Source organism: Tilletiaria anomala (assembly GCF_000711695.1).
Source record: "Tilletiaria anomala UBC 951 chromosome Unknown K437scaffold_8, whole genome shotgun sequence".
Classification (NCBI taxonomy): Eukaryota; Fungi; Basidiomycota; class Exobasidiomycetes; order Georgefischeriales; family Tilletiariaceae; genus Tilletiaria; species Tilletiaria anomala.
This window is the reverse complement of record NW_013547014.1, coordinates 187841-210844: the sequence shown is the minus strand read 5'-3', so window position 1 is coordinate 210844 and position 23004 is coordinate 187841. Positions and strand designations below refer to the sequence as shown.

The 23004-nt window shown below is 59.6% G+C and overlaps 4 protein-coding genes across 4 annotated transcripts; all 4 read left to right on the top strand.

Annotated features, from left to right (window-relative positions):
• Window positions 1–142: 142 nt before the first annotated feature.
• K437DRAFT_266493 (uncharacterized protein) lies at window positions 143–12146 on the top strand (the record flags this gene model as incomplete). Its single annotated transcript, XM_013390028.1, has 6 exons — window positions 143–1250; window positions 1351–4779; window positions 4848–6734; window positions 6804–9732; window positions 9794–11703; window positions 11788–12146. The coding sequence occupies 6 exons, from the start codon at window positions 143–145 to the stop codon at window positions 12144–12146; spliced, it is 11622 nt and encodes a 3873-aa protein (XP_013245482.1).
• Window positions 12147–13281: 1135 nt separating this feature from the next.
• On the top strand, window positions 13282–17596 carry K437DRAFT_174585 (uncharacterized protein). Its single transcript, XM_013390027.1, has 4 exons — window positions 13282–13724; window positions 13835–15404; window positions 15485–16104; window positions 16187–17596. The coding sequence occupies exons 1-4, from the start codon at window positions 13420–13422 to the stop codon at window positions 17226–17228; spliced, it is 3537 nt and encodes a 1178-aa protein (XP_013245481.1). The 5' UTR covers window positions 13282–13419; the 3' UTR covers window positions 17229–17596.
• A 518-nt stretch (window positions 17597–18114) lies between these two features.
• On the top strand, window positions 18115–19433 carry K437DRAFT_220288 (GroES-like protein; the record flags this gene model as incomplete). The annotated part of the gene is made up of 4 exons (XM_013390026.1): window positions 18115–18243; window positions 18317–18592; window positions 18664–19085; window positions 19172–19433. The coding sequence occupies 4 exons, from the start codon at window positions 18115–18117 to the stop codon at window positions 19431–19433; spliced, it is 1089 nt and encodes a 362-aa protein (XP_013245480.1).
• Window positions 19434–19571: 138 nt separating this feature from the next.
• K437DRAFT_292928 (MFS general substrate transporter) lies at window positions 19572–22908 on the top strand. The gene is made up of 2 exons (XM_013390025.1): window positions 19572–22305; window positions 22397–22908. The coding sequence occupies exons 1-2, from the start codon at window positions 19813–19815 to the stop codon at window positions 22865–22867; spliced, it is 2964 nt and encodes a 987-aa protein (XP_013245479.1). The 5' UTR covers window positions 19572–19812; the 3' UTR covers window positions 22868–22908.
• The last annotated feature ends 96 nt before the right edge of the window (window positions 22909–23004 follow it).

Genomic DNA, 23004 nt, shown 5'->3' with positions numbered 1-23004 from the left:
ACAACGTTTCTGACGCACCCATATACCTTGCACTGTTTGCATTGCCCGCGCACACACACTGCCTTGCGGCAACGCAGACAGGACTACCGCCACCAGCAAGCAGTAGCAGACTCGAGGGCAGGACCGCACAGCCCAGGGGGAAATGCAGGCTCCTGCTGGGCACACACGCGATACAACGCAGCAGCATCTCCAGGCCGACTCCCACAACACGGGCGCCGGCGGCAGCAGCGGCGCCGCCGCCATCGTAGCAGCTGCAGCTGCAGGGACACCCAAGCTGTCGCCGCCGCAGGCTTGGAAGGAGGGGGAGGGTTCGTCGTTCTTCGTGAAAGCGGCGCCCGGTCCAGCAGCAGCAGCATTGGCATCAGCATCATCGTCCAGTGCAATGCCAGGCCATAATCAGCACCAGCAACAAACGCATAATCGTAGCCCGTCCGGCTCGGCGTGCGCGTCGAGACCGTCATCGGCGTCGTCAGCTGCCTCGCCGTCCCTGATGCCGTCCCAGCGCAAACTTTCGCCCCCCAAGACGACAACAACCACGGCGACCGCCACGTGCAGGGGGAAGGGCGTCGCGCCACTCGTCTCGTCCGAGCGCGCGAGCAGGGACGTGCCGCCAGCTGCAGCGGCAAGTGCTGTCGCTGGCGCTGGCAGGGAAGCTGCTTTGGGTGGTGCAGGTGCAGGAGCCGACGCGGGAACAAGTGCAGGAATGACTTCAGCAGGATCCACCGGCGTTCTTGCCTATGCCGCTGCGGCCGAAGTTGGTGGTGACGGTGACCAGCCGCCGGACCGCGACGGCGAGCCAGCACGAGAGCAACAGCAGCGCCCTCCGCTGACGCCCGCCAGCAGCTCCGCGACGGCCGTTCCGCTCGCATTCAGCCGCGCACGCGCGCACGCGCACGCAGACGCGGACGAGGATGCTCACGAGGCGATAGAGATTGAGCGCTCCATCGGCGGCGCGTGCAGCCTGCAAGATTCTGCGCTCCACGCGGCGCAAGGCATCGGCATCGGTGACGGTATGGGCGTAGGGGGCAAGTGCAAAGAAGAGGTGCCGGAGGAGAGGGACGACGAGAATGCAGAGCATGAAAAAGTCGACGGCCTGCTGTCCCGAGCCGCTGCGGCGCTCTCGCTCGCGCCGATGAGCGGCCACGGCGCCCAGCAGCGACAGCAAGCAGGGCGGCGAGTCCGCGCAGCGTCGCCGTCATCGTTGTCATTGCTGCCGATTGCGCGGTGCGGTGCGGTGGCTGCGACAGAATGTGAGCACAACAAGCAAATTGTTACTCTTCACTTGGCTATGGAAACTGATGCGCTTCGCGTGCACGCTCATCTTCGTCGTCGGTCGCTTCCTCCTTGCAGCAGCATCTCCTTCCGCGCGCACGCGCCGCAGCTCGTCCATAGGCGGCATCTTTGACCTCGAGAGCGATTCACCGCCGACGGCGGTCAAGCCGCTTCCTTCTTCCTCCCCCCCTTCCTCCTCCTCCTCTTCCGCTGCCGCCGCTGCCGCAGCCGCTTCGAAGCCACGTACCCTCACTGCGGACGGCAGCGTTAGCGTCAGCTCGTTGCACCCCCCATCATCATCGTCATCAGCATCCACGACCGCCAGCATGACACTTCCGCGCACTCCGTCCCCCTTTGCATCGCAGCATCAGCCGCCTCGCGCCGTAGCGCTTGGAATGCGCAACGTCTCGCCCAACTCGTCGTCGTCATCCTTGCGCTACGAGTACCGTGGCTCTGACGCACTACAACAGCAGAAGCCACGCGAGCGCCACCAACAACAACAACAACAGCAGCAGCAGCAGCGCCTGTCGCCTGCGTCGTCCGCGCTGCTGCTGCGCTCCGCGTACGATGCGGCGCCTCGCACAGGTGCGATCGGACGCCCCTCGCCGTCGCCGTCTCCATCCCCGCCTCCTTCTTCGTACGCACATGCGGGCGCGATACCGATCCTTTTTGCCGGCGGGGGCGCCGCCACCGCCGCGGGCGACGGTATTAGCATGGGGATGGGCCTCTCCGCGTCCTCAGGCGCTTCCGCACCGCCGCCGCCGCCACACCTCGTCGGCTCTTCGTCGTTCAGCCTCAGCCCTAGCCCCAGCCCCAGCTCGATGCAGCACGCGCTCAAGCTCACGCTTCCGGGAATCGGCAGCGCCAGCCTCGGCGCCACCGGCGGGCGCGCGCCGTTCGACACGGCGCCCAGCTTCAGCAGCCCGTTAGCGCATGCTGCCGTGCTGCCCGACCCGGATTTTGAGGACTTTGAGGAGCAGCTGGCGCACGAGCACCGGCATGGACATGGCCATGGCCAGCTGGGGGGCGACTTGCAGCAAAAGAACAAAATCTTGCTCCAGGTGACAAGCGGCGCTGGCGGCTCCACCTCCGACAATGAGGGCGATGCCAATGCCGACGCTGGAGCTGACGACGTGGGTCCGGCGCCGAAGAGCAGCCAGAGAGAGCCGGAGCGCTGGCAGTCTTCGAAGCGGACTGCCTCCGCAACGAGCCAAGGCACCACGCTCTCCGACGGTGACTTCTCGCCCGAAGGTGGGGCCGGAGACAGCAGCCACGTCCGCTCCTCGTCTTCTGCGACAAGCAGCAGCGATAGGCGCAGCGTGTCGGACCGACATGGCCGCGTCGTCTCCGCGTCTGAGATCAAATTCTTGCCGCGCGAGCGCATCGCATCCGGCGGGAACCCCGTCCCATTCGGCAGCATGGCCCCCCCGCCGCTGCACGTCGGCCAACAGCAGCAGCAGTTTGCAGCGCGCGAACAGCAACGGTCGGCGTCTGCGTCTGCTGCGCTCAGCATCATACCCGCCGGAAGCGTGAGGGCCGGGAAAAGCGTCGACGTACCATCCCGCTCCCGCGGCGAAAACGGTGGCTCGCCCACGTTCGCCAGCTCGGGAACGCAGAGTCCGACCCCTCTTGCTTTTCGCGCCGGCGCCGGCAGCAGTTTACAGCGCGCCAACTCGACAAGTACACGTGTCCGAGGCGTGACGGGCCCTAGCTCGAATGCTTCGCTGCCGACTGCGCCGCTCGCAATCGCAGTCGCGGGTCGCGGACCTGCGTCTGGCTCCGCAGGGGCCAGCCACCACGGCTCGTCGCTATCCGTCTCGTCCAACGTCTCTGTCCTGTCGACCGATTCGATGGACAGCATCTCCCCGCCTCATGGAACCTACGGCGGCAGCGCGGCGTCCCTCGCGACCAGCTGGGGCGGCGGAAGCATCAGCAGCGGAGCAGGAGGTGGGGGCGGACTGGCCGGCGAGCACAGCGGGTCCACGCTTGGCCTCATGGCGAGGCGCAGCGTCGGGCCCTCGGGCTCGCTTGGTCCCGCAGGAAGTGGAAGGCGCAAGCGCAGACCATCCGCTCCCGCCATGCCGTCCGCACATGCACATCGACGCGCTCGCAGCCTCGGCGGTGTTTTGCTCGCCGACATGGGGTCTGCGCAAGGCACCAGCAGCGGCAGCCTGCACAGCAACACCAGCAACGATACCTCGAGCAGCTCTCCCGCCAGCAGCAAGAGCTTCCTCGGCGGCTACGTCGGCTCGCCGATCGGCGGGCCCGACGGCGTCGACCCCAGCCTCGTCGCGGCAATCAATCGAAACGACAGTAGCTTCCCAGGTACGCCCGTGAACGAGCATCCGCGTCTGCTCTCTCTCTCTGCTGCATCGGGCATGTCCCTCGCCGCGGCAGGCTCGATGAACCCTTCGACGACTCCATACGTCAAGAGCGAACGGGATCGATCCAAGACGACCTCGTCCACGTCCATTGGCTCGCAGCAGAGCAGCTTGACGGCCGGCTCGCGGTCCGTCTCGCGGTCCGACTCGGTTTCGAGCGGAATGATCCTCAATAGGAAACGATCCGACCTACTCTCCATCTTGCCGGACACGCGAGCCCTGGCCAACAGCTACCCCGCCATGGACGATATTTCCTCCGCTAGCGAAGCGGATAAGCAGGCAGAAGCCAGTGGCCTTGCGCCTAGTCCACCGATCGGCGGTCCTGAAGGCTACAAACGCTTGAGGGCACGTAGTCAGACGGTCGGACTGGCTAGTCCAAAGACCGCTGCCGCGGCTCAGTTTGGTACTTCGGCTAGCGCCAGCAGCAGCAGCAGGTTGGGTGGTAGCATGCCGAGAAGCGGAGGCAACCCGCTGGCAGATGCGATTCGACTGCAACGAGTGCCTACGTCCGTCAGGCTTGCTGGTGATCTGTTCCTGCCGCCGTCGCCACGCTTGCAGAAATCGCAACATACCGCTGGCGGAGCGACTTCAACGTCGACGGCCACCGGCCGGAGCCTTGGTTTGGGAATCGGAAACATGGGCGCGGGCGGTCTTCAATCGCATAGCCCATCCGGGTCCGCGTCCTCGCCATGGTCGCCGCAGACCCCGCTGGCAACGCGAAGTCCGAGCCCTGTGCACATCAAGAACAATAAAGGCTCTCCGCCATCGCCTGAAAATGAGTACAGCTCTGATCAGTCCACGAACAGAGTTGACTCTCGAGACCCACTCTACATATCCATTCCCCGTCGCAGATACTCAGCTTTGCCGTCGGCGCCGCATGCGTCGCTCTCTTCGTCTGTTTCTCCTAATGCGACGATGCTATCAACGTCGATGTCGCGTCCGCAAATAGGCTTAATGGACAGCCCACCCGGCGCAGCTGTTAGAACGACGAACCGCAAGAGGTCCAGCGCATCCCTTGCGCCCCTGTTCTCGCTGCCGAGCAGTCCGAATGTGTCCTTGCGGCAGTTCGTGTCTTCGCGACAGAGTAGTGGGAGCGATGCCATCGCTCCTTGGCGAAATGCTTTCGGTAAGTCCAGGCTTAACCACATACTTGGCGTGAAGCATCTTTTGGCTGACACGCGTTGTTCTGTGCAGATGACGGAAATTCGACTCGGCCGGCTCCATGGATCGCGAGCTCTCAAGAAGTCAAGCTTCGGCCAAACCTCCTGGACCAGTGGGATCCACTTGCTTGCAGCAACACTGCGACCGATGAGTATGCGAAGATCATCGTCGCGAGCCGGAATGCCAAGATGCAAAAGTGGAAGAGCAGCAGCATGATACCAAAGGCAGGATCTCCTGCACTGGGCGCGTTGCCACAAATGGAAGGTAGCACCAGTGGACGGGTGTCTCCTAAACGGACCTCGCTCACGAGCGCAGAGCTGCTTCGAAAGCGAGAGAAGATTCTGGACGTGGCAACGAGCGGGTTCGAACCGGATGAGAAGGCTTCGTCGTTCGAGCGCGGAGAGATTGAGTGGGTAGACTGGCTTGACGAATACCAAAGGATGAAGGAGACCAAGATGCGGACCGAACAGGAAGAGGAGATGAAAAAAGCAGCTCCAAGTGCCACAGTGGGCAAAAGCGAGGACATGCCTTCCTCCGGATCAGCTTATTTATCGCTTCCACCAAATGCTCACCTAAGACCACGGTCTCCACTGGAGCCGAGATTGTCCAAGAGTCAAAGTCAAAGCCAATTACTCGGAGAAGGTGGTACTCCGCGGCGGCCATCGGAAGCACCAAGGAGCGCAGCGCTGAGCAGCACCAGCACGGAATCTAGGTCTACTTCGCTCGCTGGCTTGTCCCCCCGCCCGTCTGCAGCGTCTGATTCTTGGACGTCCAAGCAGAGGTCTCTATCCTCCTCGCTATCCATGGTACGAACGTACAGCGAGAAGCCGACAGGAAACATGCTCGCCAGTGGGAAGAAGCGCAAGAATCTTGGAGGCAAAATTGAGGCATGGTGGTCCGCCGTCAAATCAGGATTCAGCGCCCATGGTCCGGAAGATATTCCGCGCCAGCATCCCACCGCTATTCCCTCTCCGCCCTCAGGCAAAGGGCATCGACGCATGCTTGCCAAAGACAAGCCTGAGTCCGGCTTCGCTGCTGCATCTGGCGGATTCGGTCAGCACGCCAGGGCGTCGAGCAGCAACAAGCCCCTTGAGGCTGAAACATCAGGGCGTACGCTGCGCTCGCAAACTTCTGCGCACACCCTTAAGAGCAGGAGTGACGCTTTTGAGAAGCCAGCGAAGACGGACGCAGCTTCTGCTGCGCCCCTTGTGCTTGCTTCGCGAGAAGCGTCAGCATCTTCCCCATCTCTTTCGTCTGCGCCAGGGAGCGAAGACACGACAGGGAAGGAGGGTAGTAGGGATAATATACGCAAGAAGCAGCCTCCACTGACCCTTAAGCTCGACAAAAACCTGAGCACATTCACGTCTGCAGCCTTCCGTTCGGATCAGCCGAGATCCTCGAACGGGCAGCGCTCAGGAAGTGACTCGCCGCCTGATTCGCCTCGAGGTACCAGAAAGTTGTCACAGGCGTGGGGACGCCCGACACCGACCTCAGCCTCTTCCAGTGAGCGCTCGCAGTTTGAGATTGCGCTTACCAGCCACAGAGACTCGGCCGGCAAAGCTCGTCATTCTGTGGAGACGCCTCCGACAATGTCGCACTCGAAAGACTTCACCATCAACTACATGCGTCAGCAGATCCGTCAACGCCTTGCTTTGTCAAAGCAGACTTGTGACAATGAACTCCGCAAAATCGTGGCTGCGATCAATCGCCTCGTGGAGGAGGAGCTGCAAGAAGCCAGAAACGACGAGGCCGAGTCTCAGGGCGGCCTAGGGCTCGAATCAGGCGTAGAAGAGCCAAACAATGCAGCGTCGTACTCTCAAGCGCCAGTGCAAGCAACTCCATCACGACAGAGTATTGCAGAGCCGCAGCACTCAAGTGCGATTGATGATACGAACTTTGACCCAGACGAGACGGCTCACGGTGAGCTGGTTGAAAATAAGCATTGGCGGAACCGGCAGCTGACAACATTCCTTTCCGGATCAATTGCAGCAATTGGATTGACGCCGTCCGAGACTCAGACACGGCCCTCGGTGGAGCTCGCTGAGTATCGACTTGCTGCTCCGCCGCAGCGTGCGGCTGATGCTGTCAAGTCATATTCATCGCAAGGCGTTTTGCATCGTCATCCTGGTCTTCGCTCGTTGCGCAGTGCACATGCGCGATACAACCACTCCTCATCTAACTCAACGTCAAGGTCCACGTCAAGGTCGCAGTCACCAATGCCTGCTTTCCTCTCAGGAGCAGTACCCCTCGCGGACTCGCCGAACTTGTCACCCGCACGACGATCACGTCTATTGCCAGCAGAAGATTTGTCGCAAGCGCCGTACATCCCTGCGCTGCAGGACATCGTGACTCTTGCGGTGGAGGTTATCGACACGCCCATCAGTGTCCTGACCCAGCGGTCTGGCATGTGCTCTGAGATCATCGCTAATGTCCAAGCCGTCGGGCGAAACTGGGATGATCATCCAGATTGGCCAGGCAGGAACTGGTATGTTGAACTTTTGCTGCACATTGCATCCTTGTCACGCGTCGTCGAATGGTGGGTCGCCGAGAAGGCCAACTGGCAAGACGTTAACGATGAGGACGACAACCAAGAAGCGCACCCCGTCAAGTTCATCCTGGGTCCGCAGGCACAAGATATGGACCCCATCGTTGAAAATAGATCAGCGGCCGCTAGAGCACATTCTGTCGCGAGTCCTGCCAAAGCAGACGATGCCAGGGATAGCGGTGTGGACAGCGCTCCCAGTGGCACCAATTCTCCTGCGCTTTTACCCGTGGACAAACGCGTTCGTCGATCCCGTACGAATAGCCATGTGGTACATCCGAAAGATTCGAAGCGTGCGACATCAGCCGCTCGCACGTCTGCCAAACATGACATCCCGAATGTGCTCATGGAGTTGGCCCTCGACGGCGACCAGATCATTTACCTCAGTCCTTCCTGGCGGCATGTGATCGGCAGTGAGCCCGACGAGCTCATAGATACGCTGGTCTCCATTTTGCTAGCTCCGGTAGACGAAGACGTCTTCCAAGAGGCATCAGCCCAGCTCCAGGCAAACCCCGCACACACTGTTGAGGTCAGCTTTCGGTTGCGACTTCCGCCGGCAGTATCGAGCAAAGACGAGAACGTGCACGACACCCCCCTCTTTCAACGTATGGAGGGCAAAGGAATGCTCATGCACGACAGGCAACTCGGAATACTGTCTCACACCATGTGGGTATTCAAGCCAACGTCGCCCCCAGAGCCAGAGGCAACATTGGACGGTGACAGCGTCATGGCCCGTGCCACCTCCATGTCGGACCAGACCTCGTCGCATGGCTTTGCGGCAACCATTCCGCTGGAGCCTGTGATGTGTAGGATCTGCGAACGCGACATCCCTACGTGGTTCTTCGAAACGCACTCAGAGATCTGCAACGAAGTGCATCGTCTAGAGATGGAAATCGCAGAGTGCAACGAGAGCCTTCTGGAGGTGAAACGAGCCGCCCAATCCATTGCTGAGGCTATCGAGAACGGGCCGGAGACCGATGCAAACCCTCCTTGCTACCAAGGAGTTCCCGTGACGACACCGCCGCCGTCTCAGCAACCACCTTCTGCCTTGGAGGGCCTGCATCGGTCTTTGTCGCTCCGTCAAACTCAGCCAGCTTTGGTGCGGAAGCAGCATCTCCGAGCGCTCGACAGCGCGGTCGAGGCGCTGCAAGCAGCAGCGTCCATTTCCACGCCTGCCGTCAAAGAGGACGAAGCGAATGTACCTGTTGAGAAGCAGCGTCTATTGTCGCCTACCTCTGAAGACAAAATTTCCCAGACTCGGGGCTGGACGAAGCCTCTGATGGACGACCCTGCCCTCGATGCTCTGATGGACGATGCAGAAAGTCACATTCGCGCAAAACTCAGCGGAGTGAATCGCATGGTCAACACTATCGTCTACGTCGAGACGGTTCGTTTCGAATGGGAAGAGCGCGTAGAAGCGGCTCTGGTTAGCATTGAGGAGGCAGAGAACTCCGGAACGCCGTCCAGCAAAGCCGAGACGGGTGATGGCGTCGCTCGCGACAATGCCTTACATGCGCTCGGTTCTGGTCAAGCCCTCAACGACAGAGACGATGACCTTCAAAGACGTACTACCGGTCTGCTTGTGGAAGACATTCCGCCTTCCGATAAGTCCGAGCTTCATGATGGCGCCGTCGAGCACGCCAACACCGAGGTGCCGCCAATGGAAGAAGGCGCCATGAGCGAGTCGCTTGCAAACTTGCCTGGTATTCCGATCCCGTCAGCAGCTACGCATGCTGCGCACAATCTTCTTCGCTCTGGTGCAGCGGTCGGGCCGCAATACCTCAGTTCTGCAGATGGCTCTCTTGGGGTGCGGGGTTCGAATGGAACACCGCCTTTCTCACCTCGTCTGTCCCCCGCGGCTGCAGCCAGCAGTCACGGCGGTCAGTCCTCGCGCAAAATGAGTATGTCACAACATCGAGGCTCGATCGCAGGATCCATGCCGATGTCTCCGCGCCTTCCACCAACGGCCCCAGCTTCCAGACCAACGGCAACCACCATCAAAGATTTTGATATCATCAAGCCGATCAGCAAGGGTGCTTTCGGTTCGGTCTTCCTGGCGAAGAAGCGTGCCACCGGTGATTACTACGCCATCAAGGTACTGAAAAAATCAGACATGATCGCCAAGAACCAGATCCTGAACGTCAAGGCTGAACGCATGATTTTGATGACTCAGACCCAGTCTCCGTTCGTCGTGAAGCTGCTTTTCACTTTTAATGACACAAATTATCTTTATCTGGTGATGGAATACCTCCCTGGTGGCGACTGCGCGTCGCTATGCAAAATGCTTGGAGGGCTGGACATCGAATGGACAAAGCAGTATATTGCTGAGATCGTGAACGGCTTGGACCACTTGCACTGCCGAGGAATCGTACATCGGTGAGTAGATTGGGTTGCGCGACGGTCCGCGGTCCGCACATTGACTCTAGCCCTCCTACAGTGATCTGAAGCCAGACAATGTCCTCATCGATCAGAAAGGTCATCTCAAGCTAACCGACTTCGGCCTCTCCAAGATTGGACTTCTCGGGCGTCAAACGCAGGCCGGCAATCGATTTGGAGTCATCAGCTTGAACACTGGCCGTCGAGATTCTGGACAACGCTCAAACAGCCAGTCCGACGGTCAAGCTAAGTCCTCGGATCGCAATCCACCTCTCACGCCTTCCTATCAGACGCAGGTGCCTCATCCCGCTCGAAACCGGATCCTCAGTACATCGACCGAAGCAAGCGACTCTAGCGGGTCGGATGGCGGCCACCTCCGCGCAAAAGGCCTTTCGCCTGCATATGGGCTCGAAAGCCCGCAACATGCCTTTAAGCAGCTGCAGCTTCCCGAGCTGCCCAAGACAGATAGACAAAACTCGAGCCCGCACGATGCTGCCAAACGATTCGCCGGCACTCCCGACTACCTGGCCCCGGAGAGCATCCTCGGGATCGGCATTGATGATATGGCGGTTGACTGGTGGGCACTGGGAGTGATCCTCTACGAGTTCGTCTACGGCTATCCGCCCTTCCACGACGACACGGTGGACAAGGTGTTCGACAACATTCTGAGCAGACGCATCGAGTGGCATGACGGTGTCGTCGATGTACCGCCAGAAGCTCGAGATCTGATGGAGAAACTCATGTGTTCGGATCCGAAAGCCCGTCTAGGTACCCATGGCGCAGACGAGGTCAAAGTTCATCCGTTCTTTGAAGGTATTGACTGGTCGAACCTCACCACTGGGGAGGGACCTTTTGTTCCTCAAGTCAGCGACCCAGAGTCGACGGATTACTTTGATCTGCGCGGAGCTGTTTCGCAGTCGTTTGTCGGAGAGGACGGTCGCGAAAATACCAAGGACTTCGCCAACGCGATCGGGAAGCAGCCAGACATGCAGCCGACTCACCCATCGGCGCGTTCAGGTCGATCACAGCAAGATGCGTCAACGGATGCATTTGGGTCCTTCCGATTCAAGAATCTCCCGGTGCTCAAGCAAGCAAATGATGAGGTCGTCCGGAAAATGCGCGGCGACCAGCTGCCGCCGATGACACAGACGCTGGAGCAGCCGCTGATGCACGCTCGGCACCGCAGCTTGTCCGGACGCGCAGGGCAAAAAGGGCGGCTCAGCATCGCTGGCCCGCCGTCGCCATCGACGTCGGTATCGTCTCAAAGCTCAACGCCGTCGCGGTCAACCGCGCCGACTTCGCCGTCGGTTATGCCGCACATGGTCGTTTCGGCCAACCAGAAGTGGCGCACAGACACGCGGCTGCACAGTGGCCTGTCCGCCGGGTCGAGTGACTCTCCGTCTGGCGGCGGCTTGCAGCTGCAGAGCCCCGTGACAGGAGCTCGCCGCGGGGCCGCCCCCGGCGATGCTCTGTCGGCTGCGAGTGCTTCGATGGACGGCGCCATGTCGCGCTTCCGCGCACTGTCGCTCAACGTGGGTGAGCCCCCAGCCATGTCGCCGCTGTGGAGCCCTTTGCAAGCGGATGCGCTGGAGCTTGACGAGTCGGCTCTGGACACGCAGGACGAGGCGAAGGAGGCGAAGGAGGCGGCCGAGGAAGCAACGCCACGGGCTGACATGGACATGGACATGGGCGGCGACGGCGACTGCGACAGTGGCGGCGCTAGCGGTGGCGAGAGCGAGAGCAGCTCTGAGGAAGGACAAGAGGAGGGTTCGGATGCAGCGTCGGATGAGTCGGACACTGTACGATGCCTGATCGCAGAGGACAACCCGATCGCGCTTAAGATGCTGGAGAATATCCTGGTCAAGGTCGGTTGCGAGTGCCGCTGTGTGCGCAACGGCGCTGAGGCGGTGAGCCTCGCGATGGGAGAGACCAAGTTCGCTGTCATGTTTATCGACGTGACGCTGCCGATCGGTGAGTTCATGCTCGGGGAGTGTGGCAGCCAGGCTCGTGTGACTGACGGTGCTTCGCTTGCTCGGATGGCGCATCGGGCTGCAGTCGACGGGCACGACGTGTCGCGGATGGTCAAGTCGACGCGCAACGCGAACAGCCTCACACCCATCATCGCGCTCGCCGGCGGGTTGGGGCGCGACGGCGACGCAGAGCAGGAGCTGCTGTCACAGTTGCTGGACGCGTCGAACAGCGTTTTTGACGGTATCCTCGCCAAGCCGCTTGAGAAGAGCCACGTCACAGAGCTCCTGCGCAAGCTTGGGCTCACAGCGCTGCAGCAGCAAGCGCGGCCACAAGTGCCGGTACAGGGGCAGGGACGGACAGATGCGGTGCCGGAGGGAGAAGAAGAGGAAGGCATTGATGGGCCTGCCAGCGACGTGATGAGGCAACAGCAGCGGAGCACGTGACGCTGTGAATAAGAGGGATGGGAAGTGCCTGCGGTTGTCCGGGGGAGAGGCGTGGGGGTTTGCAAGCATGCAGCTGGAAAGAGCACAGACACGGAGGTGATGCGGGGGAGGAACATGTCGATTTCATTCATTTCGAGCAGCAGCAGCATCATCATCATCACCTTCATCATCACATTCATCATCATCATCACATTCATCACCATCATTATTTCCCATCCAGCAGCATTATGTAGTATGACAGCAAGAGCAACAGCAGGCACAGCAGCATGCATCCAGCGTCAATTCCCCTATTCCCCGCCCCTTTTGGTTCTTACGCCGTCCTTTGAGAAGCATGTATGATACATGCGTCATGTTTTGCTTACCTTTGCCGTTGTCCAAGCAGCCGCGCATACCTGCTTGCAATGTGCAACGTGCATCGCGCTCTACTCTGGTCTTCACTGTCCATTCTGAAGTGGGAGCTGTCTTTGTGCCATGCGTCTGCATGCCTCTCTGCCTATATATACTATTAGTGAATATATACTGTGGAGTTTTGAAAGATGCCCCCATTGGACCAATAACTCGCCGCACGGGCATCCATTAGGGTATGGTGCGTGTAAGTGGAAGCGCCGATTACGTAATGGCCTCTCCCGTGCACGGCGGAACAGAGAGCAGTGGAGATGACCCCGCCTTTGCCTGTCTGTCGTCTGCTGCTTAGATGGGCGTTTGACGGGTGTAGCGTGGAGTGCCCAGTGTGCCCCGTGGCCAGCTGCCAGCAACGTTCCCCACTTTCATTCTCTCCTCTGGGTGGCACATACGGGCGGTGTGCCACCCTGACCGTCTCACCTCTCTCTCTCGCACGCTGGATCCCTCTTGCTGTATCCGCCCCTTCTCGCCTTTCACACTCACTACGCCCACACCCCAGAAGACTGGGTTGCGCTGATCCTCATCCTCATCCTTGCCCTCGGCCTCATCCTCAACCTCTCCTTCTGCCTTTCCTACCCTTCTACCTTGATCCATCTCCGCTTGAGAGGCGCATCCCACCTTCTCCTTCTTGTCCCCATCGTTCTTGCAGACGGACGCTGCGCTGCGGGTTGGTGTGGCGTGGTGCTTGCATTCTCCCTCTCCTCTTCCCTGCCTACCCACATTCAATCATCGCACCTCAGCCCTCGCGCATCCTGGAGGAGAGCCTGCCATACCTAGAACCTCAGACCGACGCCCGCAGCAAGGTCGCAGAACTCGCCCCCCCCTGGCCTTGCCGCAGGACTGTGACATCTTACCTCCAGCAGCCTCCCAAATGACCTCCATCAACTCCCCCTCCCGCAAGTCCATCCTCGCTGGCATGGACTCCAGCATCGCCGCAGACATCAGCAGCGCCAGCGCTGGAGGCGACCTCCAACCCCCGTCCGGCAGCGCCTTTTTCTCCAGCACCGACGGCGTCCTGCAGCGGCAAAAGAACCGCGGCGCCGCCGCCGACTCACAGAGCATCATGTCCAAAGGCAGCGCCGGTAAGCGCTCCGCCACGAGCACCGGCACCGCGGGAAGGCACTCGAAGAACACCAGCGTTAGCAGCAAGCAGCATCCCGCTTCCCCTTCAGCTGGGTGAGTGTTCTGCTCTCAGCCTTCAATGCCGGGCTTGGTATGCAGGCGGCAGTCTGACGTTCGTTCCCCCCCCCCGTCGTTTTTCTTTTCCTCCGTCTTCACCCCGCCAGCGACGCATCATGCGGCAGCATCCTTAACGGAAACTCTTCCATGCCCAATCAGCACCCTGCTCAGCCACTGCACAGCCAACCCCAGCAAGACGGAGATGTACAGCCGAAACAGCAGCCAGCACGCCGCATATCGCGGCTGCTCCGCCGCAAGACATCACGCGACGACGCCAAGGCGTCCATGCCTCCCATGCCCAAGAACGGCAGCGCTAACGGAAACGGAAATTCATACACCAACCGAACATCTAGCACCAGGAATGGCTCCATGCCCGTGGACGACGCGGCAAGCATCAAGTCCAAGAGCAGCTTTCGCCGCATCAGCCTCAAGCTGCCCAAATTCGGCGGCGGCGCTGCTGCCGCCGCCGGCCGGCGCTCTTCTTCGTACACTGGTTCCGAGAACATCGGCCATGCCGCCGCGAATGCCAGTGCGAATGTGAACGCAAACGGCCAGCTGCAACCGCCGCAGTCTCACCCGCAGCAGCAGCATCAGAGCGGATCAGCGCACGTGCCCCCCATCCCGGCCAAGTACGCCCAGCAGGCGCGCTCTTCGCCGCATCTCGCGCAGGGCGATCCCGCAGAGCGGGGCGAGGGCCAGGCGGAGTGGGAGCCGCCAGCAGCGACGTTTGTGCGCACCGCCGCACCTGGCACCGATACGAGTGCCTATGCCGACGAGCTGGACGACGGCATCGGGCGTGCTGTTGCTGCTGTGAACGGATCCGTAGCGCGAAGCAGCACTATCGAACGACCGCCGCGCAGTCCTGACCGTGTCCCCAAGCCGAACTTTATCCAGGGCGCACAGCCCGCGGCTGCACCAGCAGCAACGAGCAGCAAGAGCAGTCGCGGCGACGCTGACGACGAGCAAAGCGGTGGCTACAGGGAATACATTGCCACAACTGTCGGGACCATCAGCTCGGGCACGTCGCACCTCGTCGGCTTCGGTGGCGACGACGACGAGACAGATGGCGAGGACGAGTTCCATGATGCTAATGACCTCTCGCACATCTCGGAGCGCAGCGAGGATGACGAGACCGCTACCCCCGAGCAGCAGCAGCACCGCTCGCACGCGCACGCACCCAGCCATGCCGAACAGGAGGCCCAGCGCCTCGCTGCCGATGAGGAAGCGCACGATGCTGCGGCCGGCCTCTACCCAGGCAGGCATCGGCACCGCGGGCAGAGCGCGCCGCCTCACGCCGTCCCGCCGCGCACCCCCGATCTGAACGATGGCGGCAGCACACCGGTGCCGGCTTGTCCGCGTGCGAGCATCTCCAGTGGCACCGCCGGCGGCGGCCGCGACCGCGTTACGTCCATCTCGAGCCGGTCCGAGGGTAGGATGAAGAAGGAGACGCCAGAGTATGTGCGCACCAAGGCGGCGGCGGTCGCTAAGCTGCGCGTGGACGATGTGCAGCAGAGCGCCGATGAGCTGCGCGAGGACGTCGAGCAGGCGCGCCGCGCACTGCACCTCTTCCTGAACAGCAAGATGCTCGAGGCGGAGGAAATCGTCAAACGGTACGCGGACCGCAAGCTGTACTACGCCCTCGGTGCCGCGCTCATCGCTGTCATCAAGGGGTTCATGGTGAGTTGCGCGAAGAGTGCACAAGACCAATGCGGGACGCGTGCTAACAACATTTGTGGCCTCTACTACGTCACGCGCAGACGTTTGAGCCCGAGGACCTGGCGGTGGCCATCTCGTTCTGTAAGGACACGATCCACATTGCGCAGCTGCTGCGCAAGCCGACCAACTCCGTCGCCAACTTTGGCCGCTTCGTGCGCGGCACGGGCCAGTCGCCGTCGGCGATGCACAGCATGACGCACGTCCAGCGCCACGCCGAGCTCGTGTATGCCGAGAGCGTGCTGCTCAAGGCCGTCATGGGCATCCTCTATTCGGGCGACTTTTTCGGCTTTGTCGCCGAGGCGCTCAACATGCGCAACGCCTACGGTATCTACCGCTCCCTTGCCAAGTACGTCGAATGGGCCGATGAGCAGGCCAGCAAGAAGCGCCGCGGAGCCATCGACGAGAGCATCGACGAGGATTTCCGCAGCGGCGTCTACCTCGGCAATGGTCTCATGAGCATGATCCTCGGCCTGCTCCCCGGCAAGGTGCTCAAGATCATGGAGGTCTTTGGGTACACAGGCGATTGCATCGAGGGGCTCAGCATTCTTGGCAGGGCCGGCGAGTGGAGCACCAACCCCCAGCACATCAAGCCAGGCATGCCCCTCGAGGAGGAGGGCATCCGTCGCGTCATCTGCGACATGGGAATCTTACTCTACGAACTGTGCGTCCTGGGTCGTCGAGCTGCACTGACTCGTGCTGACTTTGCTCGTGTGGTGCCGTTGATTTTGCTTTGCTTTGCTTAGGGTCATCTCTACGTTTATGCCTGTCAACGGAGTCGACATCAACTATGCCGACAAGATCCTGCACTACAACCTCGACCGCTACCCGCAGGGCATCTTCTTCCTCTACTTTTCCGGTCGCCTCTACTCGACGCAGACGCTCGCCGAAAAGGCCATCAAGCAGTTTGTCAAGGCGCGCGACGTGCAGCGCGAATACATCCAGCTGCAGCACATCTGCTGGTGGGACATGTGTCTTTGCCAGATGTCTCTCGGGCAATGGAACGAGGCGTACAGTTGCTTCGAAGTTCTGCTCAACGACAGTAACTGGTCCAAGGCCGTGTACAACTACGGCAAAGGTGTCAACCTCTATTCATCCGACCCCGACGGCAAGGTCAAGGAGGCCGGCAAGATCATCATCAAGACGCCTGATCTTATGCAACGCATCGCCGGCAAGTCGATCCCTCTTGAGAAGTTTGTCGCACGCAAGGCGAAAAAGTTTCAGGAGCAGGGCCGCCTGCTGCTCCCTGCGCTCGAGTTCTCGTACTTTTACCATTGCGTCTCGAACGCCCCGCGCTACATCCTCGCCGATGAGCACCTTGTCACCGTCTCGCAGGCGCTGCGCCAGGTGCAGGCACACGAGTCGGAGCCTGCCTCGTACCACTCGGGAGAAGACGAGTTCTGGGACGATTACTGCCTCGCGCATTTCCTGCGCGCCGTCACGCTCAAGTACATTGCCCACCCGGAACAGCACGCCAAGGCGCGTCCGCGCGAGTCGCCCATCCCCAAAGAGGAGGCCGAGGAGCAGGCAGAGATGTCGCTGAAAAACGTCATTGCGAATGGCACAAAGTTGACGACGGACCACTACCTCCTCTACTTTGCGCACTACGAGCTCGGGCGCCTATACGCCTCCATGGGCAGGAAGTCCGACGCCAGGGACGAGTTCAACCTCATCCTCAGCGGCAAGAATCTCGGCGACAAAGGCCGCGAGGGAAAATACTCAATGCAGGTGCGCCATACTCCTCCGTTCCCTGGACCGCTCAGCGTCTTTCTCGTGCATCTTGGCTAACAACACATTCCTTTTTCCCCACGTGAAATACCCACAGAACATGTGTCTGCTTCGCTCAAATGGTGAGTCGCCTTCCTGCTGCACGCGCGTTCATCTTTCCCCCGGAGCTTCCTCCTGACGCTCTTTGGTCCTCGTAGGCGCCCTGAACGGCCTCGACTCGAAGTGATGCGCGACGCAATTGCATCGACACTTTTTAAGACTTTGTCTCCTTGGTGATCGTTATTGGTTGTCATATTCTGTGTTTCCCTTTCCCGGTAGACCCGACTCGAGCTCTCCCGCCTGCAAAGCCGAAACCTACCAACGACCCAACCGAGCCACCTGAGACCGCCCCTTCCATCGAGTACCGAACAAACGAGCGAAGCGCTCGTTCGCTAGCTAGTTTTTGCCCCGCCCATTCCCCTTGGGCTCTCTTTTTGTTCGGCTTTGCCCTCTTCGCGTCGCTGTTTCGCCAGCAAGTGTACAGGTGCTAGCTTGCTCCTCCTTATGCCGTTCTGTTCCTATCTCTAATGATCTCTGGGAATTCGACCAAACGTTATTATTACCTTGCATTGACTATAATTAGGCCTCCTAAGCGCTGAGGCTGTAAATCGAGCCAGCCGTGCGAGACGCAGCAGCAATGGTGAGCATGCTTATACCCGGAGTTGCTGTCGTCGGGTTTAACGGTGGAGAGAGAATGACGTAAATACGTAAACAGAATTGCCTCATTCTCCGCCGCCCGCCAGCTTGGAGGGTCTCCATGAGCTCCGTGGGCATGATCGGGTCAAGAGCTCACATGCATCATGGGCGGTCGTATAAATGGTGCCTCTCTCTGACTTCAGTCGCAAACGCATCAGTTACTCTCCATGTCGCTGTCTTTTGCACTCCTCATATAAACGAAAGAACCAAAATGTCCTCTCCACCGAAGATGCAGGCCGTCAGGACGGTCGACGTGCACCAGTCCAATGTCGAGCTCGTAGACACCCCGAAGCCTGGGCAAGGCGAGATCCTGATCTGCACAAAAGCCGTCACTCTCAACGTAAGTCGAACTTCTCTTCGACAAGTGCAACTCTTTCCCTGCATCGCTGACGCGACGTTCCAATCTCTGACAGCCCACTGACTGGAAACACGTTGCCTTCATTTCTCCTTCAGGCGTGACGGTCGGCTGCGATTTCGCTGGCATCGTCGAAGGACTTGGTCCAGGCGTGAGCAATGGACTCAAGAAAGGCGACCGCGTCTCGGGATTTGTACACGGTGGCAAGTACCCAAACAAGGGAAGCTTTGCTGAATTTCTCACTGCCAAGGCTGCAGGCGTCATGAAGATCCCCGATGCTCTCTCCGATGCCGAAGCAGCGAGTATGGGCATCGCAGGCGAGACAGCCGTGCAGGTGCGCGCAAAACCAAGTGGCACGCGCTTTCTCGTCTTACTCAGGGCTAGTGTTCTTTTCCTCCTTAACAGGCGCTCTTCCAGCGATTGAATGTGAAGGCTCCATCTTCCTCCATCACTTCCATTCCACAGATCACCAAGGACTCCCCGAAGCTGCTCGTCTGGGCCGGCTCGACCTCTGTGGGCCAGTACGCGATTCAGCTTGGCACTATTGCGGGTTACTACGTGATCACGACCGCGTCGCCCAAGAACCACAAGCTGGTCAAGTCTCTCGGCGCGCAGGAAGCGCACGATTACAAGGATGAGAGCGTGCCGGAGGCAATCAGCAAGGCCCATCCGGACCTCAACATTGCGCTTGATTGCATCTCGGAAAATGGAACGCAGAGCTTCTGCGCCAGGAGCCTGGGTACCAGCGGCGGCAAGATCGCCGTGCTCCTCGCGCCTGACAAGAACGCCAGGGAGCTCCGAAACGATGTGCAGATCATTCACACCCTGTGAGCACATGCCAGGTATCGCAAAGGACACCTGGCAAACTAATCTCTAACTAGCAATGCTTTTCTCGCCTCTTTCTCCGGTTCAGTATCTACTCTTCTCTCGGAGACGAGTTTTCTTATGGCAAGAGAGTCTACGACCGTGCGGAAGTTGCGACCGACTTCGAGTGGATGAAGCTGTGGCTTGACGGGGACAAGGGCCTCCTGCACCATCTGTTTGCCAAAGGCCTGCTCAAGTCCAACAAGATCAAGCACATGGACGGTGGGATTCAGTCGATCCATGAAGGCATGAAGTACATGCGGGAGAGTAAGGTCAGCGCAGAGAAGCTCGCGTACACGATCAGCGCGTAGGGTGGTATAACCACAGAAAACACAGGACATTCGATGTTTCAATACCCATTCGAAGTTAGAACATAGCTGTGAATGTCATTGAAATAGCTGCAGATGCAGTTTGTGCAAATTTACGCTTGTTTTCCAATGGTCCGAACATGGTTATCGGTATCAGCAAACACGAGTGGGCGATGCAATGTGCCGTCACTGCCGCGCCGTCGCTGCTTATTTGGCTGAGATTAACGCGAGCTGCGACTTGTAACCCAATGTGAGAGCTCACATTGCCGTAACTTGCTCTAAACATGTTCGAATTTGCTGCTCGGTACATAAAACCCACAGCGGCGCCAAGTTGGTGAGGGACAGCTCCTTGGTTTTGACGCAAGTCTCGACCGCAGCAGCCATGGCGCACAACCCGTCATCAGCAGGGCCGCCCTTGCCTCGTTTCACGCCGGCGCACCCTTCGTCCCCGACGTGGCCAATAGCTGGACCGTCTTCACAAAACGAGTCGCAAGATCAAGACGCTACAACGCCGCCGCAAGGTCCTCTGAAGGCACCGCAGTCGCTCCGTGAGTTGCTGGCGGCCGATAGCGCCGGATCTAGCAGCTGTGTACGCAATGGACGCGGGTACGGCGCCATCGATGCCGCGCGCCGACATGGCAGGAGAGAAGCTGGGGCCTCGTCCGAAGCTGCTGGGGCGCTCGCATCGACTTCGACTGCCGCACAAAGACCAAGCGCGCCCGTCTTGGGTCCACCGCCGCAGCAAGATATATCGCGCTGGAACAGATGGCATATATGGCGGCAAGAAAGCGCTGATGCAAAGCGTATGAAGCAGCTGCAACAGCGCAGCGGTCTTGCCGGCAGCTTCTCCTCGAGGGGACTGCAGCCACGAGATGGCGACCCATTGAGTATCAGGATCAACATGAAGAGATGGTCTAGGAGAGCCTATGGCAGCATAAAAGGGGTTTGGACCGGCGGATCATATTTCCACGAGGAGGAGGATGCAGACCCGTCGGGCTCGACTCATTCCTACTTCTTCAGTCGAGCGCAAGAGACCATCGAGGAAGCAACTTATGACCCAGAAGCACCGCTTTCTTCATTACGGCTGGCGCTGCTTACACTATCCCTCGCCGGCGCCCAAGTGGTTTGGACGCTCGAGCTCGCATACGGCACGCCGTTCTTGTTGAGCTTGGGCATGTCCAAGGAAGCCGTCTCGCTCGTCTGGATCGCAGGTCCAGCATCTGGCCTATTCGTCCAGCCTGTCGTTGGCGCGCTGTCAGATGCAGACGTTGCGTCCAAATATCGGCGGCGGAAGTTCATGCTGTTCTCCGCTGGCTTCCTGTGCCTGAGCACGCTCACGCTTGCGTTCGCCTCGCCTCTCTCCTTCTTTCTCGTCGACGTTCTAGGCGTTGGACTGGGTGACTGGGATCCTGTACGCAACCACGCTGCCCACTACACGACGCAAGTGCTCTCCATCATCTCTTTCTGGGTGCTTGACTTTGCCCTCAATGGCTTGCAGGCTTCATCGCGCACGCTCATTCTCGATATCAGCCCGACGAGCCAGCAGACCGACGCGAATGCATGGCAGGGCATCATGAGCAATGCCGGCAATATGCTTGGATACTTGGCTGGTTGGATCGATCTAGGAAGGTGGCCGCTGCTCTCATGGGTAGGCGGCGGGCAGTTCCGATGCTTCTCACTCTTTTCCCTTGTCACTATGCTGCTTTGCGTAGGCATCACGTGCGCAAGCACCACCGAGCACCCGAAGCTTAACACTAGCCGCGAGCATATACCAGTCAGTGACGGCATAGAAATTGCAGGTACCAAGTTGCCACTCGGGCAAAAGCTGCGCAAGTCGCTGCAAGGCATTTGGAATACAACGCGACGACTTCCACGACCCGTTCGCCGAATCTGTGCAACGCAGGCATTCAATTTTTGCTCCTGGTTCGGCTTTCTCTTCTACGCGACCACATATTACCTAGAGATCAAGCTGCAGCACGATTTGCATGGCAAAATGGGGAATTATGCAGACAGCCCCGGGAGCGATCGGGATGTCGAGCAAGGCAGCTTTTCCATGCTCATGTACGCCCTCGTCGCGCTCGCAGCAGGAGTCCTGCTACCATACTTGGCGCTTGGCAGTGATTCGCATGCACGAGCTCCCGCCCTGACAGAGGCAGTACCACAAGCGCAGCAACCGCTTCCAGTCAGCGCGGAACACACTTCACATGTTTCGCTGCGGTCATGGACCTCAAAACGGACACACCGCATCTACCGTGCGCTCAGATATGGCATAACTTTGCGCAGCTTTTGGTCTTTCGGCTGCTTCAGCTTCGCGCTCATCATGTGCGGCACCTTTTTCGTGCACACGCCTCCCCAAGCGGTCGTGCTAATCGCCCTCGTGGGCGTGCCGTGGTCGATCAGCGCTTGGGCGCCGTATGCGCTGATAGGCGAGTTTGTGCGCGAGACGGCTCTCGGCGTCTCGCCGTTCGAGTTTGACGACGACCATTATGGGCCGCGACGCTCGGCGCAGAGGAGACAGGAACGTTGGCGCCGAAGTGAAATGCTGGCCCAGGAGCAGGCCACGCTCGCAGAGCGCGAACGGCAGGCTGGGTTTTCATTGCAGGGAGAAGACGAGCCGTACCCCACGGAGAACAGCTTGTTAGATGTCACCACCCCTATTTCACCGGCCAGGAATAGCGCACGGAACGATGCACAAGCAGCGCTGAGGGACTGCCAGCCGCTGCGACCAGCGTGGCACAACGGCAACAACGGAGGTGTCAGCAGCAGCCAGATCACCGTACCAGAGGTTCCACCAAGCATCGTGCAGGACGAAGGGGTCATGACTGGTACAATTCTTGGCATTCACAACGTGGCCATCGTCATCCCCCAGCTGCTGGTGAGTTAACAAATGTTACCGCGTGCGAAACGCGTATTGAGCATGGAAAATTAGTGCAGACTGATGAATGAGAGTCTTCTTCGCTTTGCAGATGTCCTTCATTGCCTCTGTCCTTTTCGCCATCACTGATCCAAGCCATAAACAACCCTTGCGCGACGGAGATAGCGATGCCAGCGGCAGCCGCAGCAACGAGGTCACCTCTGTCTTCGTCAGCTTTGCGCGTGTGCTGCTGTCCGCATCTCCTCAACGAGATAATGCATTCTCCTACGGAGCGGTGGCGCGGCAACATCCGCCTGCTGCTACATATGCGGCGGCGGCAGCCAGCGCTTCACAAGTCGCTTGGGTCTTGCGCTTCGCCGGGCTGATGGCGCTCATAGCGTGCTTTGTGGCGCGGAGCATCCCCCTCACTCGTACCGAGCGCTTCAGGCGCGGGCAATTGCTGGACTTGGGACTTGGCGGCGGGGATGAAGGTGAGGGGGAGGGCGAAGAGGACGAGGGAGGTGCAGGTACAGGTACAGGTGCTGGCCTTGGCGTCGGTCCAGGCGCGTCCGGGGAATTATGATTGTAGCGCAACCATCTTGACTATCGTAACCATAACAAGCGAACAACAGTGTTGTATTCTGTGTGCGTGTTTCGTCCCTACGATAGTACAACAAAATCACTGTATCCCACAAAAACCCAAAAATAGTGCAGATCGAA